At 40.7% G+C, this 16,607-nt stretch overlaps 10 protein-coding genes across 10 annotated transcripts; 4 read left to right on the forward strand and 6 right to left on the reverse strand.

The window, feature by feature from the left end:
- Nucleotides 1–223: 223 nt before the first annotated feature.
- Nucleotides 224–2,140, forward strand: BEWA_031740 (glutathione synthetase, putative; the record flags this gene model as incomplete). Its single annotated transcript, XM_004829930.1, has 1 exon — nucleotides 224–2,140. The coding sequence occupies one exon, from the start codon at nucleotides 224–226 to the stop codon at nucleotides 2,138–2,140; it is 1,917 nt and encodes a 638-aa protein (XP_004829987.1).
- A 385-nt stretch (nucleotides 2,141–2,525) lies between these two features.
- On the forward strand, nucleotides 2,526–4,446 carry BEWA_031750 (signal peptide-containing protein; the record flags this gene model as incomplete). The annotated part of the gene is made up of 3 exons (XM_004829931.1): nucleotides 2,526–2,658; nucleotides 2,722–3,285; nucleotides 3,320–4,446. 3 exons carry the CDS (start codon nucleotides 2,526–2,528, stop codon nucleotides 4,444–4,446), a joined length of 1,824 nt encoding a protein of 607 aa, XP_004829988.1.
- Nucleotides 4,447–4,457: 11 nt separating this feature from the next.
- On the reverse strand, nucleotides 4,458–4,948 carry BEWA_031760 (hypothetical protein; the record flags this gene model as incomplete). The annotated part of the gene is made up of 5 exons (XM_004829932.1): nucleotides 4,458–4,514; nucleotides 4,546–4,606; nucleotides 4,645–4,769; nucleotides 4,806–4,876; nucleotides 4,909–4,948. 5 exons carry the CDS (start codon nucleotides 4,946–4,948, stop codon nucleotides 4,458–4,460), a joined length of 354 nt encoding a protein of 117 aa, XP_004829989.1.
- A 51-nt stretch (nucleotides 4,949–4,999) lies between these two features.
- BEWA_031770 (signal peptide-containing protein) lies at nucleotides 5,000–5,377 on the reverse strand (the record flags this gene model as incomplete). Its single annotated transcript, XM_004829933.1, has 2 exons — nucleotides 5,000–5,265; nucleotides 5,302–5,377. 2 exons carry the CDS (start codon nucleotides 5,375–5,377, stop codon nucleotides 5,000–5,002), a joined length of 342 nt encoding a protein of 113 aa, XP_004829990.1.
- A 63-nt stretch (nucleotides 5,378–5,440) lies between these two features.
- BEWA_031780 (hypothetical protein) lies at nucleotides 5,441–6,883 on the reverse strand (the record flags this gene model as incomplete). The annotated part of the gene is made up of 9 exons (XM_004829934.1): nucleotides 6,675–6,883; nucleotides 6,583–6,639; nucleotides 6,468–6,550; nucleotides 6,349–6,434; nucleotides 6,258–6,316; nucleotides 6,113–6,224; nucleotides 5,868–6,079; nucleotides 5,722–5,832; nucleotides 5,441–5,687 (listed from the first exon to the last, which is right to left on the reverse strand). Exons 1-9 carry the CDS (start codon nucleotides 6,770–6,772, stop codon nucleotides 5,441–5,443), a joined length of 1,065 nt encoding a protein of 354 aa, XP_004829991.1. The 5' UTR covers nucleotides 6,773–6,883.
- A 47-nt stretch (nucleotides 6,884–6,930) lies between these two features.
- On the reverse strand, nucleotides 6,931–7,508 carry BEWA_031790 (hypothetical protein; the record flags this gene model as incomplete). The annotated part of the gene is made up of 3 exons (XM_004829935.1): nucleotides 6,931–7,021; nucleotides 7,055–7,296; nucleotides 7,350–7,508. 3 exons carry the CDS (start codon nucleotides 7,506–7,508, stop codon nucleotides 6,931–6,933), a joined length of 492 nt encoding a protein of 163 aa, XP_004829992.1.
- A 33-nt stretch (nucleotides 7,509–7,541) lies between these two features.
- On the reverse strand, nucleotides 7,542–9,347 carry BEWA_031800 (hypothetical protein; the record flags this gene model as incomplete). Its single annotated transcript, XM_004829936.1, has 1 exon — nucleotides 7,542–9,347. The coding sequence occupies one exon, from the start codon at nucleotides 9,345–9,347 to the stop codon at nucleotides 7,542–7,544; it is 1,806 nt and encodes a 601-aa protein (XP_004829993.1).
- A 685-nt stretch (nucleotides 9,348–10,032) lies between these two features.
- BEWA_031810 (glutathione synthetase, putative) lies at nucleotides 10,033–11,937 on the forward strand (the record flags this gene model as incomplete). The annotated part of the gene is made up of 1 exon (XM_004829937.1): nucleotides 10,033–11,937. One exon carries the CDS (start codon nucleotides 10,033–10,035, stop codon nucleotides 11,935–11,937), a length of 1,905 nt encoding a protein of 634 aa, XP_004829994.1.
- Nucleotides 11,938–12,350: 413 nt separating this feature from the next.
- On the forward strand, nucleotides 12,351–13,017 carry BEWA_031820 (hypothetical protein; the record flags this gene model as incomplete). Its single annotated transcript, XM_004829938.1, has 4 exons — nucleotides 12,351–12,608; nucleotides 12,641–12,763; nucleotides 12,799–12,882; nucleotides 12,916–13,017. 4 exons carry the CDS (start codon nucleotides 12,351–12,353, stop codon nucleotides 13,015–13,017), a joined length of 567 nt encoding a protein of 188 aa, XP_004829995.1.
- Nucleotides 13,018–13,117: 100 nt separating this feature from the next.
- Nucleotides 13,118–16,441, reverse strand: BEWA_031830 (MORN repeat domain containing protein; the record flags this gene model as incomplete). Its single annotated transcript, XM_004829939.1, has 1 exon — nucleotides 13,118–16,441. One exon carries the CDS (start codon nucleotides 16,439–16,441, stop codon nucleotides 13,118–13,120), a length of 3,324 nt encoding a protein of 1,107 aa, XP_004829996.1.
- Nucleotides 16,442–16,607: the final 166 nt, after the last annotated feature.

Consider the following 16,607-nt stretch of genomic DNA (forward strand, 5'->3'; position numbering starts at 1 on the left):
CTACCAACCCACCACTCAACAACACTTATGTCGGGTATACTCACCACCTCATACACCAGTCAACAAGTCACCCTAACTCTGACATACACAACAACCAGAGTCTCTCACTACTACCAGGACTCTCAAAGTACATGTAGAACCATATACTCACGCCACTCCCAGATAGAATGTCCTTTTGACCGACATCACTCCATGTCTCCCAGGTCCTCAACCTACTCCCATCATGACCTCACTCAACCAACAACTACTCAACCTTCTCTCCTCATTCACAAAAGAAACAGAAAAACATGAGACAGGACTCTTCAAATTTCCAAAAAAAACCACCGTCGTCGTAAATGATGACAATCGCAGGATTCTTGTCGATACGGTACGTTCTTTCATATCAAAGTCTGGACTTACACAAGCTAGTAACGCTCAAGATGCGCTAGATGACGAGAATACGTGCCTCAGTGCCTATGGAGGAAGAATAAAATTCATCAACTTTGTCTTGGCTCCCTTACCGTATCCCTTGAGGATTTATGAAAGATGTAAAGCGTTTACACCAATCTTTGCTCAGTTAATTGATGAAATGTGCTCGCACTTGGATGAATTGGATGAGTTATTCTCGCCAATTACTTCTGTGGATCCTTTTGTAAAGGGTTTACTGGAGATATCTAGGGAAGTGTATGGGCCTAATGGGAGGGACTACAACAAGGACATTAGAGTATACATTAACAGAGCTGATTACATACTCCATTCTGAAGAAATCGCACAACAATCAAACTCAAAAACTAGCAATGAGGAAAACATGCACTGTACTTTTTGCCATTTCGATCATTGTCTTTGCAATAGCGGCACAGATTTGAATAGTGACAGAATGCCCTTTAAAAGTAATGAGAAAACACACAAAATTGACCCTATACCGAAACTAGTCGAGGTCAACGTAATCGCATCTTCGCTTTCCTATCCGTCGGGACAGCTTTTTAAAACACACAGAAGGATGATTAAACATCACATTATCGATAGAGGCAATTCTAATTCTAAAAAGAGGGAGGATTTAACATCAGAAATGGAAAAAACACATGTTACTAATTACCCGATTCGTTTCTATGTTGACACACTTGCAGCATCACACAACTTGTATATTGAAAAACACCCACCAATATTCGGAAAACACAAGGTCTCTATATTGTTAGTTATATCTCAAGACATGTCAAACTATTTTGACATCAATTCTGTCTCTGAAAATCTCCATGAAGAGTATGGAATATTAGTAAATGTTCTCACCGTTGAGCAACTATGCAATTTGATGAGGCAGAGGAAGTTGCTTTTGGTAAATGAATGGGAGGTTGAAGATGGATCTGTGAGATTTACACGAGTATCAACTCACTATACAGAAAAGAAACCTGGAAGGCTTATTCTACTCAATAATGAACTTGATGATTCCGCAACATTAAAAGACTTTACGGGTTGCTACGAAGTGAGCGTATTGTATTACAGAACTTGGTATGACCCTAGTTGCATCGAATCATATAAAGATGCTTGGAGTTTACGTTTGCTTTGTGAATACTCCGATGCAGTAAAGGTTCCATCAGCACCCGCACAACTTGCTTCGTCAAAGAGAGGACAGATGATATGGAGTGACCCAAAACATATAGATCGTCTACTTGCTTCTCACAAAAAGAGAGTAAAGGGGGAAGCCTACAATGAGGAACTTTTAGATGCCGTAAAGGAGACTTACATTTTGCAGGTTGATCCATCCCTTGACGTCAACGCTGAAATTGTAAATGACGCTATACAGAATCCTCATAGATATGTTTTAAAATCGCAACGAGAAGGAGGAATGGGACTAGTATCTAGTCAAGAACTGGAGAGCACACTAAGGAATAAAGACGGTCTATCCCAGTATGTTTTGATGAAGCTGATAACCCCTCCAGTTCAACCAACTCTCTTTGTGCGTAACATTGTAGATGGAAGATTCAGCGTTGATGCCTACGAGAGTATAACGGAACTTGGAATCTACGGCTTTACCATTTACGATGGCAACGCGTGCAAACTCGCCACTACAGGCGGATACTTGGCAAGGACTAAACCAGAGTTCGTATCCGGAGGCGGAGTATGTGCCGGATTTGGCTCCTTAAATTCTCTGATATTCTTTTAAAGTTGGTAAATGTGCTAAATCTGGCGACAGTCATAATTTCATCCCGGAGGAAGAGAATGGCGGAGCCCAAGACTCCCAAGTTATGGGAATAAATTTCTCGTAGACCACAAGTTCATATTTGCAGTGTGTATGCATTAGTGTCTTTTACTTGTAATTTATATTGGTTTATTTACGTGTGAAACGTGCACACTTTGCGTTTTTAGACAGGCTACGCATTTTGCTACATACGTTGGTTTTTGCTCGTATATTCCCATGAACTTTGCCAAGATTTAAAGGCCAATACGCTATTTTGTATTAAATACAGTTTGGTCGTCCTAATTTTCACGGGGACGCTACACATTTGGCCTTTGCCATCATCGCTCATCTCCCTTGGTATACATCGACCATGTTATCCAAGAGTTTGCTTTCCATCGCTACAGCCCTATGGCTTAGTATAACCAGCAGTGTTTGCTCTGTAGTCGATACAGGACGCGTTCCTCCCAAGGACCTGAAGCGCCTGAGCTTAGAGGAATCACCAGGTTTGTTTATCTATTCCAGTTGCATCATCACATTTATGCATTGCTCTCATTAACTATTTACAGTACATTGTTTGAATAACGGTGAAAAGGGTTATTTGGAGTGTCCCATTGGTCACTCGATTGTGATTCAATCTGCAATTTGGGCAACAGAGACCTGCGCATCCGATAGAACAATATTTCCGGAAGGATTACATTTCGATAGAACAGAGACCTTGTTGCATGAATGCGATGGCTTCAACAGTTGTCTTATTCATCCGGTAACACATCGTGGCGACGGTAGCAAGTACTACACCTTTCTCGGGGAACCAGTGCCCCGCACTGGGTACTCCTTGACTATTATGGCTTCTTGTGTACCCAGAGAAATGAATGTTGCCGGTCGTAAACAAGTTGACAGTGTCACTTCAAAACTGTACGATGTTAATATCAGTTGTAACGAAGATGAACTGATTTACTTTTCCATCGCAAGGATAGATGGTCTTAAAGACAGGACATTTTGCAGCGTTTCAAGAATACCTGATGTGAGCCATTGCCAAATGAAGAATAAGTGTACCATTTCAAAACATGCCTTTCATAGTACTACCTCAACCTGCCCCTTCAAATTGGCAATGTTGACATACTACTGCAGAAGTAAGTTTATGCATTTATCATCATGATGTTGTAGAGCCCGAGCCCGCCTCATTCTTTGATGTTGTAGAGACTACACCGTCCACAAAGTATGCACTATATGCTGAACAAGATGCCTCTGTCACTGTATCTCTACCAACTCTTAAACTTTTGCATGTTGAATCCGCGTTATGGGCTCCTGTGTCAAAGACATACGACCAGAGTTTGAGGAAGGATCGTCGCGAATTGCTAGAGTTCCTCTGTGAGAAGCGTAATGTTTGCTCATTTAGATCGAGACGTACATCTGCCGGTCACACAGATCACTCCTTGTACGATGTCCACTTTGGTGGAATAACAGATTCCAAGTACAAGTTTGCTCTGCAAGCTGAGTTTTCTGAAGTTGCGCTTTCTAGTCTTAGTGGACAGCAAGTACACACAGAAACAGCTTCAATGAACAAAACCATTACTCTTTCCTGCACGACAGGAGTTGTGAATGTCATCAGTGCTGTTTATGGGAAAATTGGTAAAACCGCCAATCCTCTTGCTAATTCCGGCGTCAAGGGATTCACCTCATTTGTGGAAAAGTTCTGCTACAACAAATCGACTTGCAAGTGGCCAGCTGATATATACTATAATCCTAAAAACGCTGGTTATAAACAGGAAGAGTTCGAACTGACTGTCAAGTACACATGCAAAAAGTATGGAGACATTCCAAGTTTGGTCGATGCGCCCCTCGCTGGTGCATCTTTTCTGGAGGCAGGCAGTGTTAACGGAAAGAATTTGCAAAAGGAAACTATTTTGCCAGTTGTACTAAATAAAAAGTCAATACTCTTCATAAATCTTGAACTCAACGCCAAGGCTGAATTGTTCGTCGGTGACTTTCTGAAGCTTTCCTTTCCAGACGTTACCGGGGGAAATCTGGAGGCAAAACTTGTAAAGCAAGTAGATAATCCATGGGTTCATACAGTTGCTGTGAACAGCACCAGGTTCCTCTTGACTGTGATTTTTATGGATAACAGAGCATTGAACTGCGTCGTTGATGTTTTGCACGACGGTAAAGAAGACAACTTTAGGCATGTAATTAACGTGAAATCTGGTCAAGACATTTTCCGAATGCCCATATCTCTTATGGACGTTGTTACTGCAACTGGTGGAATCACATCAATGCGTGTATATTACAAGTAGTGAATTGTTCATTACTTGGTACTCTGGACATTTTGTCGTTGGATTGCCTCCGAGTTTAACGATTCAAGCTGAAATTTTATTGGTTGACAAAGCGCTTACCTTTTTGCACTTTTCCTCAATGCTGGACTGTAGAGAGGAGATTGTTTTTTCGACGGTATTTCTAAGTTTTAATATACATGTGTGTTGATGTAAACGTACATTTCATTCTTGATGTATTCAAGACGCTTTGTGATGGTGCTAATAGCATCTTCCTTTGTCTGCGAAGCCAAAATTGGACCAGTGCTCTTGTATATCCTGGCGTCGTCTTCCACCAGCTTAATCTCCTGCATAACATGATGATTGTTCGGGACAATTACTACCTCTAGAGCAGTGGTGGATTCCGTTTGTTGAGTCAAGAGCTGCGAATGTGCGAGTACTTGTTGCTTGTGTTCTAAGAATGAATAAAATGTTTACTTGACAAACTTTCACGGAGCAAATTGATTTCATTCACAAGAGCTTCCATCTTTATAATAAACTTTAAATGACGAGCAACGGTAGAATGTGTAAGAGAGAACTACTGTCTCTGCGATCCTAAGGCAAGTCCTTCAAATCGTCGTGTTTGGTCTCTGTTCGTCTGTCTTAGTCTCTCAAAGACCTCTCTCTGCTGGGACATGAGCTTCAGAGCCTGGTATCTGATCTCCTCCAGCTCTTCCTTCCGTAGATTGGCAAACGTGGAGTCGTTGTTCACTGACTGGTTGATCTTGAAGACCGGGTAGGTGGAAGGAACGATGTCTCCTATGAAACTTCCGCTGAGAACGCTCTTGTTTGCGGTTGCGGAGCCTAAAAGTGTGCAACATTGACGTACGAAGGACAAACCTCTGCTTTCGTGCGATTCGACGATTTCCGGGTCTAGAATTGAAAACAGGAGAAGAGATGTGACGTATATCCACATGAATGACTTATTTAGTCGTAAAACAGAAATTAGGACTGGGCACAGCCCAAGGTGTTGTGCAGGTCATGAGGCCGGAGCTGATTCTTCCAGCAGAGGCTCAGTTACCTGCTTGCGATGTCTTCTGTACCACGAGCCTGAGTAAGTCGAGTCCTCAGCCACTACTCGCTCCAGATCTTGTACGATGCCATCAAAGGCTTCTATGCTTCCAGCACGACCAATGACTTCTCTGGTTTCGTGGTGGACTTGGAGGTACTTGTGCAGCATCTTGAAGGCGTGCGATTTTACTGAACTCAACCTCTGCTCCGGGCACCTGTGCTACCGTCACTAGACAGGATTCCACTCACCCTTTTAGGATGGACAGGTACTCCTTAAAGATGCTCAGATTGTTGTACTCCCTTCCAGTAAATAGATACGGCTTCTCCAAAATCGCCTCTGATGACATCACCGCGTCAGCTCTAAGGAATTGGTAAAAGAAATTAACTGGGCAAACCCGGTGTATTCTAAGCAGCGCTTTACATCATCCAACGATTCTATTCCTCCATTTGCGATCACTACGGACATTTTAAGGATGGAAGGAGCGTTACCTGGGATGCCAACTCTGGACTTTATGATCTTTATAGCCTCCCAGTTACAATCTGAGATGTTGACTCCCTTTTCAGTCTTGTCTCTTCCGTGGACCGTAAGAGCTTTGCATCCACTCGCCTAGGGACTTATATTCTGGAAAGGGCGTCAAACCTCGAGCGCGTAGCACAAGTTTAGTGTGGATTGAAGAGACTCTTTCTCAACCAGGCGGATCTTGCATGTCACATTAATGTCCACCTGGGCAGTTACTGTTTGGACAATGCTCCTGTAAGAGGTGTAAGGTACAATATAAACAAACGTAATGACGTTTGGAAAGTCCAACAGATACGCTCCGTATTTACCCTTTCTCGCAATCCCCTAGACAATTTAATTCACGCAAAACGACCCACCTGAGGACAGCCACAGTTAATGTCAATGGCAGACACATCGTCCTTTATGATACGAGCGGCATTTACCAGAGTTTGAGGGTCGTTGCCTAAAGTTGCTGTCTGATGGAATCACCAAGTACCGCAAAATTGAGCGATAAGCGGACGATCATCCTCCGACGTTTGGAAATGAGTCTTGCGATACTTTTCATTCTCCGAAAAAATCCTGAGAGCTTGTATCTGATCCCAAAGACAAACCTGGCGTGTAGCATTGGCGTATAGGTCAAATGAGCCGAATATCTCCTGCACAAGAGCCTATAAAGGAGCTTTAGCGACACCTTGCCATATACCTGAATGGAAGTTCACTCTGGTCAACCATTGGGGCTACAACGTATCTCGGATTGCCCAGAGACTCCCAAAAGGAGCTAAAATGACCCTTGTTCTCCATTCTAGCACGGTAGATTCTCAACTAGGGACACAGGGCATTTTGTGGACTATAATGGAATATGCCAGGCCAACTGCAAAATCCAAATCACCAGAAGGAATAAAGAAGAAGAATAAAAAATAGTGGTAAATCTTAAAACAAGGATAAAGTGCGATAGCAAATCACCTCTTGAGTGTCTTGATGTCTGGAATCTCTCCCCTCTCTAATTTCTCAATCATTTCATAGTCAATTCCCTCCAAAGCGTATGCGTACCTATAAAGCGTTGTGACTAGAGAGATGGCCTACTTTATTCTGTTGTCTTTCCGGAGCATTGCGTGTGTTCTTCTCCAATAACCTCTTTTAGGAAAGGCTCTCTTGCGATGTTTTTTATCATTTCTAAGCTTGTTGAACAAATACGTCAACTTTTCCAAAAAACTACGAATCCCAAGCGGACTGGAGATTGTAGCCAGCGATGGACCCATGGCCCTGCGATATAGAATTGATGATAGCCAGTCTTGTACATTGTTATGATTTATGCGCCAATTTATCTATATATTCGGCATGTATGCTTGTCTAGAGAGTAAAGGTTGTGTAAACTTACCTTTGGACGATACTCTTCCAAATGTGACCCTGTTAGGACCTCAAGTAACTTAAAACTCCTCCATTGTTGGCCAAAATATCCATTTAGAAGTCCATAATCAAACCCTCTGGAAAAAGTGTTGGAAAAATACCGAAAGTTCCCAAAAACGATGAGCATCATGGACTCAATTAAAGACTAACTCTTCCTCAAGAATCATTTCATGATGGTGTGTAGGAAAATGTCAATAACATATGGTGTGACTTCATATTCCCTGTACAAGAGTGGTTTTGCCAAGTTTGCATTTTTTGCACCAGAGCTTCGAAGATAACCCTTTGATATAAGATTCTCTAGGGTACGATATACGGAAAAATGGATTTTTGACGTGATTACAATTGGCTCGTCTGTGTCGTTGGAATTGATAGTGAGATGTGTTGGCCCTTCATTCAAGTTATCCTTAATATTTAATTTATCAGTATTCTGATCAATAAGGTCGTATACAATCGACAAAGCATCAAGACTTAGCGTTTGTAGTCCATTGGTAAAATATAGATTGATGTAATGAGATATACAATACAGTTGGTAAATCCCTCTTATTCCAATATTTTCCCTCACTAATAGGGTATTTAGATCCTTCTCATTGGTGTCCATGTCTTTTAAACTACTTGAACCATCCCCAATTATGCGAGTTATTGCTAACTTGCCTAATAGAAAGTTATACAGGTTGGGATCCAGAATATAATTAATCATCGTGCAAAAGAGCATATTCAAAATATGACGGGGCAAAACAGATTTCTGCACGTATATTTCTGGCACATCTCCATCAAAGTAGCCTAAAAATGTGGATAAGAGCAGTTTGTGTAAAGGATGTTCTGATCTAAGGTTGTAATTATGATCCCCTGGTTTAAAATAGTCAAGCCTGGAAAGACTATTGTAAATATTTACGACAGCTTGAGCAGTAAGCTTATCCAATTTTCTCCAAATATTCTCATTCATTTTGTTCAGAAGTTGCATATCTCTTACATTCAATTTCCCTAATGCATAATACAAATTGCTTATTTCCAATTCCGTATTTTTAGTATAGTTGTTTTTATGCAGGAATTTTAGAATTTCCGGTAAAGATAGCGATGGAAAGTATTTGTACTTTGAAAAGGTGTATAGCAATGTACTTAACAACTTTATGCTGTAGTCACTTGGCTGTTTAGACAATCTTTCGTCTGTAGCAACAATGACCTTCCAGACGTTTCTGAACATAAAATTCATCCTCAAGGATGAATGCAACACAATTGCTAAATGTCTTGTTTCAAACTTCTCGTGGTTTTGCGGTAGATACTGATTGATCACATAATTCATTACTTGCACATCAAAATTAATATCTGACCTAGAGAAACAATTTAATATGAGCGCGATTCCCTGAGGGTTCATATTCCTTATCAAGTTATCATTTCCATCGGTGCCTTTGTAGTAATCCCTAAGATCGTTGTACAGTAATTCGTTGGTTTGACGCATGATACCGTTATGTTGTATCTCAAGTTTTGTGACAGCGTTTAAAAAGAGAGAGAGATCTTGTTCATTCATCCTGGGCATCAAATCAATTGCTTTTGGTATAATTCTCATAGCAGACCGTTTAACCTCTTCCTCTCTTCCGGATGTGTTGATTTTAGACGTCTTCATTGCATGCTTTGTGTCAGCATAGATTCTGGAATATGCATTCATAACAAGAGATATGCTGATCCTATCAAAGGTTGGAGAAACAAAATGCAATCTATTACACAGTACGTCCATTGTATCGAACAATCCGATGCGTGGAATGTCCTTTTTTCCCAAAACAGATGGCACCTTGTTTGCGATATCATCCTCCAGAAACCTTGGTAGCGAAAAGTTGTCTAAATCCTTCAAGAGTACCGCCCATTTTGATGAGAATACGCGAAGGACCTTTATGGCGTCGTCTTTGCCGAGTAGTTCGCATAACTCCTTCCATTTCCTGCAGGTTACGCGGTATCTAATGCGCCTTAAAACCATCTAATGTACAATTACTTCCATTTACCATTAGGGTATTCTCAACAAAGTGAAATTTTCCAACGAAAAATGTTACTGATGGCAATAAATGGGAATCTAGACTCACAATGGCACCCGGAAGAGAATCATTCATAATTAATTGTTTGTAACCATAAAATAGGGGAATTTGTATTTTATCTTTCGTAAAACATCTATTGAAATAAATAGAGTAGAATGTGCACGGGGATTATCAAGAAAATGTAAAACTTTGTTATGACCAGACCTGTATCGCAGCATATCATTGTCGAATTGGTTATTCCATGATTAATTAGAATTAATGTTTGTTATACACTTCCATACTCTCCGAGGATACCAAGTAAAAGGCGTTAGGAATACTCAGCAGTTAGAGAATAAAGCATTTGTGTGATAAAGTACGATCTTCCATGACTAATGCTCATTTAAATGACATATAAACCCAAAAAATCGTAGAATGAAGGTTCTATTTGGATCTATCTCTCGTTTTTAGACCAGTTTAAAATATTTGGACATTCAAGTGATTCTGGCAAATGAAGTAAGATGAACGATTAGCCTCTCAGTTATATTCTAAAACACTCATTAGCGTATTTATCTGGTGTATATAGAGTTACGGCTTTCAAAGGAAACAGGAAAAGAGGAGTGGGATTCAGTGCGTTTATACATTAATAAAACTATGGAGAACATGAGTACACTCTTGGTTGACCTTTTGTCTCTATTCTTATGTGACTTAGGTCCTCACAAAAATAGCACAATATGCATTAGCAAGTATGCAGCCGTAAATACAAATGATTTTAATACCAAGATTATTGCGGATGTTACACATTCGTTTACATCAAAGGCTAGGTTGTTGCAAAATATAAACAAAGACTGCAAATTGTCTTACTCAAATGAAGCGTCATATACTACTTTTGAAGGCAAAACAAGGCTTTTCAACTTTGTCTTGGCTCCCTTACCGTATCCCTTGAGGATTTATGAAAGATGTAAAGCGTTTACACCAATCTTTGCTCAGTTAATTGATGAAATGTGCTCGCACTTGGATGAATTGGATGAGTTATTCTCGCCAATTACTTCTGTGGATCCTTTTGTAAAGGGTTTACTGGAGATATCTAGGGAAGTGTATGGGCCTAATGGGAGGGACTACAACAAGGACATTAGAGTATACATTAACAGAGCTGATTACATACTCCATTCTGAAGAAATCGCACAACAATCAAACTCAAAAACTAGCAATGAGGAACTAACATACTGCAGATATTGTCTTTATGACTACTGCATGTGTAATGATAGGGAGCAAGTTACATTTAATAATTTCGGAGACTCTCCTGAACCTGATCACAAGAAACTATCCGCTGAACTTGTACCAAAATTGGTGGAAATTAATACGATAGCGACGTCGTTTTCTCACGCATCCGAATTTATTTTCGACCTTCACAAAGAGCTTATTGATAGTCACAAACAAAGGGAGAAATTAACGAGAAATACGGAAATGACACATACTGAAAACTACCCAATTCTGTCCTACGTAAGAACCATTATATCCGCGCATGATTTATACCTCTCAAGATATCCTCCCATCTTTGGAAAGGAAAAAACGTGCGTGCTACTTCTAGTGGATGACTATCTCTTGGATGATTTTGATATTTATCCAATCTCCAACCTCTATAAGGAGCATGGAGTAGTGACAAAGATTGTACATGTAGAAGACTTGTGCAATTTGATGAGGCAGAGGAAGTTACTTTTGGTAAATGAATGGGAGGTTGAAGATGGATCTGTGAGATTTACACGAGTATCAACTTACTATACAGAAAAGAAACCTGGAAGACTTATTCTACTCAATAATGAACTTGATGATTCCGCAACATTAAAAGACTTTACGGGTTGCTACGAAGTGAGCGTATTGTATTACAGAACTTGGTATGACCCTAGTTGCATCGAATCATATAAAGATGCTTGGAGTTTACGTTTGCTTTGTGAATACTCCGATGCAGTAAAGGTTCCATCAGCACCCGCACAACTTGCTTCGTCAAAGAGAGGACAGATGATATGGAGTGACCCAAAACATATAGATCGTCTACTTGCTTCTCACAAAAAGAGAGTAAAGGGGGAAGCCTACAATGAGGAACTTTTAGATGCCGTAAAGGAGACTTACATTTTGCAGGTTGATCCATCCCTTGACGTCAACGCTGAAATTGTAAATGACGCTATACAGAATCCTCATAGATATGTTTTAAAATCGCAACGAGAAGGAGGATTTGGAGTTGTATACAACAGTGACATTTCAGATGCACTTTCCAGGGGTATCGAGAATAAAGGGGATGTTTCTCACTACGTGCTCATGAAACGAATCATTCCTCCTACGCAACCATCCTTATTCGCCAGAAATTTAAATGACGAGACTTTCGAGGTTGAACTCCACAATAGCATTACCGAACTTGGTATATTTGGTTTTGCTGTATACGATGGTAATGTCTGCAAATTTAACGACACTGATGGTTATCTGGCGAGAACAAGATCTGAGTTTACCAAGGGAAACGTGTGTATAGATATGGGATTTATCAACTCTCTGGTATTTTACTAGTATACATGCTAAAAGGCATGTATCAATTGGCGCTCCGTTATGCGGAGATTTCTAATGTAGTAGTACTCTATACATTTAAAGACAGTCTATGGAATCTCTAGTCACAGAGGTTAATACTCTTGCACAAAGCTAAATGATAGAGAATGTGTCTAAACTATCTTGCGTATATATCCACAGTGAATGTGAGACTCGGCAATTCCGCTCTTTGACTCCCTGCACCTCCATAGGAAGGTTGGCTTCTGGTCATCCTCAGAGGACCGAAATTCAGTATACATCTGATGACATGAAGGTGTATCTTGTGAAGTTGTCAAAGAGAAGATGTGGAGCCCCTAGTGAGCAAATGGAGAGATTCCATGGGGAACCCACTGGAGCATACGCGAGACCAGAACACTTACTCTCCACAATTACATTTCATGTCGAAAGAACTGTTTGTTGCCAAGGTACCAATCGGTTTACTTGGCGATTTTGAGTCTCTGGACCCAAACCAAACAGGAAGTATCGACATTCACATCCAATTGTACCGTAAAGTCTCAAATGTAGAAGTAATCTTGGAAAGAATCGTTGAAATAAACAAGGACAATGAGCTTGTGGCTAATGGGTTTACTGTTGGTACTTCAAATGAAAGAATCTCCAAGTTTAAGCGCTGCTACTTGGCTATAAAACCAGAAATGGTAATTATTGCCACCAAATCACACTTTTGTAGGTTGTATCTACGGATCATGTCACACATTCTGTATGTCGAGCCATTGCCAATGTCCTAAATGACAAAACTGTAACTGGAAACCTCTCCACGGAGATCTTGTACTTTCTCGGAGGATCCACCAGCGTATGTCACATTAAACTTGTCTAATTAGTCTCCAGGTGACCAGTTGTATCGAACAAATGTCAATTCCAAAGGGTCAAAACAGTCTACCTCTCCTGTTGGTAGGGATCATCAGTAATTTGGTTTGTTCACTCCTCTCAATTCACCATCTACAGGCACAAGATGACGTCTCAAACCTCATTGACGGGGAACTTGACGACTTGGAAAATCTACCAAAGTACACTGATGTTGACGCAATAATAAAGGTAAGTGTATAGTATGAAAAAGACAAGTTTAGGAACATAAATTCACAAGACAAGAAGTCGAACTTGCAGGATTGAAAAATTGTATTCTAGGAAAAATCGGCACCAAACGCATCTAACTTATGCCTATTATGTCCTTTATGATATCCAACTTATATTGAGTAAATTCTTGTTCAAGGGAAATTCGCTGCTCCCTCAAACAATCCTGAAGGAGGTTCCAGTATTCTTCACCCGTCAACAGTGTCTTCAAAACACCGTTGGAAAAACTCAGATTAATCACATCATTGTTTGGGAACTGTATGGTTGCATTTCCATCAAAACGTCCCAGACGCCAACTACCATTATATATTACACCATTCTCAAATACTTGAGATCCACTGCCAAAACGAAATCCATACTTGAAAAAGCCATTGTACACGCCACCGTTTGGTGTCTTGCATACTCCACGACCATGTGGCAATAGATGATTTTGCAGCTTTTCAAGTTCCATCTGCACCGGTTTCTGCTCCTCTGGCTCAAGAGAGTCTAAAAGGGGGGGAGAATCAAGATAAACAATATCACCATTATACTTGTAGCCACTCGGAAATGTGATCATAACGTCCTTAAAGCTCATCTTGTCGTCCTCCCACGTCCCCTCAATAGTTATCTTGCCATCAGAGACGTCAATCGTTATGGTTCCTTGTTTACACCGTTTCCCCTTGTTCCAAAAGCCCTCAAATAACAGATTCTGGTCGTACCTTAGACTTCCAGGGCCGTCCGGTGCATCACCGTACAACCTTCCAACGTACGCCCTTCCGTTAACATCAATGTAGCTGCATATTCCCACAATCTCATTGTTCTTAAATGTACCCATCTTCACAGATCCATCTGGCAAGGTCATTATACCACGACCATTAAATTTCCCACGTCTAAATTCACCCTCTAACTTTGTCCCATCCTTTTTAGTCAGCGTACCATTTCCATGATATCTGTTAAATTTAAACTCCCCAACATATTCGAAATCGGCTGTTTCAAGAGTACCATAACCGTGCCTTTTGTCCAGATACCAATCACCAGTATACTTGTACTTGGACTCCTTGTATATCAGCGTTCCCTTTCCGTGACGTCTATCTCGTCTCCACTCACCATCGTAGCGCGAGCCGTCCACCGATATGTACGATCCATGCCCATTTCTGAGCATATCTGTGAGTTCACCAATGTAAATATCACCATTTGGATATGTGTATTTGGCAACGTTTTGGTTGAGAATAAACGTTGGTTCATTGAACGTTTCCAGTGAATGATTAACAAGGAAGCTTGCAGCATTTGGTTTCTGGAGCCACAACTCTATGAAATCCAAGGAGTGATTTGTCTGGAATTCCATGATTGAGGATGCCAAAAGTGAGGGAATAGTTTCCACAACTTCCTCACCCCTTGAAACCTTTTCCACTGGCTTTGGTATGTCTGGTTTTCCATCCACATCTCCCTCTATTCCTACATCAACATACTCCGCTTTGTCCTCTTTAAGAGCAGAGTCAGGCTTATCTTCATCATCAGAAGGGTTCAACGTGCGTGCCTCCCCTCTGAAAAAGAAATCACCACGTTTAAAATAAAAGCCGTCTACAGGCATGGAGTAATCCACAATGGAGTCCAGATCAAATGAAAAGTCCATGACTAACTTGCAAGCTGATCGATCTTTTCCAGCAACATATGCAGCTGCTTTTAAAAACTTCAAAAAATAGTCTTGCAATGGTCGTACCCTGGTATTAATCACATACTCTGCCTCTCTAATCCTATCATTATCGTTATCATCCTGTTTCAGATAGGATGTGTATCCAAAGTACCTGTATTTACCATCTTTTTTGTACATACTATCAAACATTTTTTGAATAGTGAGGGGTTCAGGGGTCTCGACCTTTTCAACAGGAGGCACAACGACTGTCTCTGGTAATTTTTCACTTTTATCCTTCTTAGATTTAGAAAATTGCCTCAAAAACTTTGGAAGGGCGCCAGGGAAATACATTTCAAAGAGGCGTAGGGAATTTTCTCTAGTTTTTGATGCACTATTATACCTACCGCCAATGGTCATCATTCTCTTGGCTTTTCCTCCAATATCCACCATTGCGGTTGGTGCCTTGGAAAGGTAGTCACCTAACAAACCAAATACAGTGTCACTAGCTTCTGCAATTTGTTTGAGAGGGTCATCATCGTCTTCCTCTGCGTCGCTGTCGAATTCTTCAAAGATTTCATAGCTTGGAAAGAATCCCTGCTCGTAAAATGAGGGAGCATAAAACCCCAAGAGGGACTTACTCCGTAGTCTAATGACCTCTTCTTCCATATCAAATAAAATTGTAGGCGGATGCTTCAACGTGTCGACTATGGTCATGTCAGTAATGCCAATTAGATACCCATTGCAATCATCTAACAAATCAGTCATAATTGGCGTGAAAAATGGTAGTACGACATTCTTTGAGTGAAAAAGACGCAATGGTAAGCCAAACTGTTTCCAGGAATGCCACAAGGATGCAAATCCAGTAGAGTTAAAATTAAATGAACTAGAGCCCGGAATTAATGACAAGAAAGAAAGAATACAGCTAGATGACCTAGCAGCACTCTCTGAATATATGGCAATCCTCTGTTCCGACAAAATACACTTCAACATAAAAAAGAGCCCTCTGTAAGAGAATGACAATGGGCAAGGTTTAAAATATGATTCAATATTGAAGTACAGGGATTCGTAATTCCATTCCTCCACCAAATCGGTTGCATTCATGTGGTCCACAAATGAAGAGAGTACGGAAGCATCCTCCATGCGGTTGGAATTGAAGTATGTTTGTGCGATGCATTCCAAACGTGATCCTATAGCGCCAAAGAATGGAACCTTGCTAATGACACAAATCGCAACAAAATAGGATGAATCTCCTTGTTCAGCTTCCTTGTTGCTGATTCCAACCATGACATTCTCTTCGTTGTTTGTAAACTTTGCTACATAACTGATACCGTAGAGCAAGTTCCCGGAAAATGTGGGCATAACAAAGTATACAAAGTCTATCAAAGAGTTAGGTTTGCATGATCCCAGGGCCAATTCCGGTATGAGATGATAGCAAGAGGCTAGTTCCGCATGATAGTCTCTTTGGCTGCCGTATAAACAGCAGTCATCCGAGAACTGGAGATTTTCATTCTTCCATGTGTAGTCTATTCTCGGCTGTTCTGGGTATTCGAAGCATATTTTTCGAATCCCATGGTCCTGTTTAACGATAAATGATGACAGAATGGGTGGTCCATTGTCACTGGTATTGTACAGATTGTTGTAGTAGTTTTGATATATCGGATCTTCAGGTTTAGTGCATTCTTCCGATGTTACCTCTTCTGGCAAGTGTGCTTGCGACTTGGTTTCAGTCTGAGAGGCGATACTGTCATGACGGAAGGGACCGCCGACTGCTGTTTGACCAAACTCCATTCCTTCTGGTGTAATGCGACGATAGCTTTAAAATACAAGTGTGTTCGGGGAAATGTGCTCAAAGTTTGGTTGTAGCGTCAAATAGTGAGATAATGCATCCGAAATGAACGGTAAAAGTTAACACCTGGTCAAAAATGCGATTGATGAGGCAAGTCTTCAAAATTTA

The sequence above is a fragment of the Theileria equi genome, chromosome 1 (genome assembly GCF_000342415.1).
Source record: "Theileria equi strain WA chromosome 1, complete sequence".
In the NCBI taxonomy this organism is placed as follows: Eukaryota; Apicomplexa; class Aconoidasida; order Piroplasmida; family Theileriidae; genus Theileria; species Theileria equi.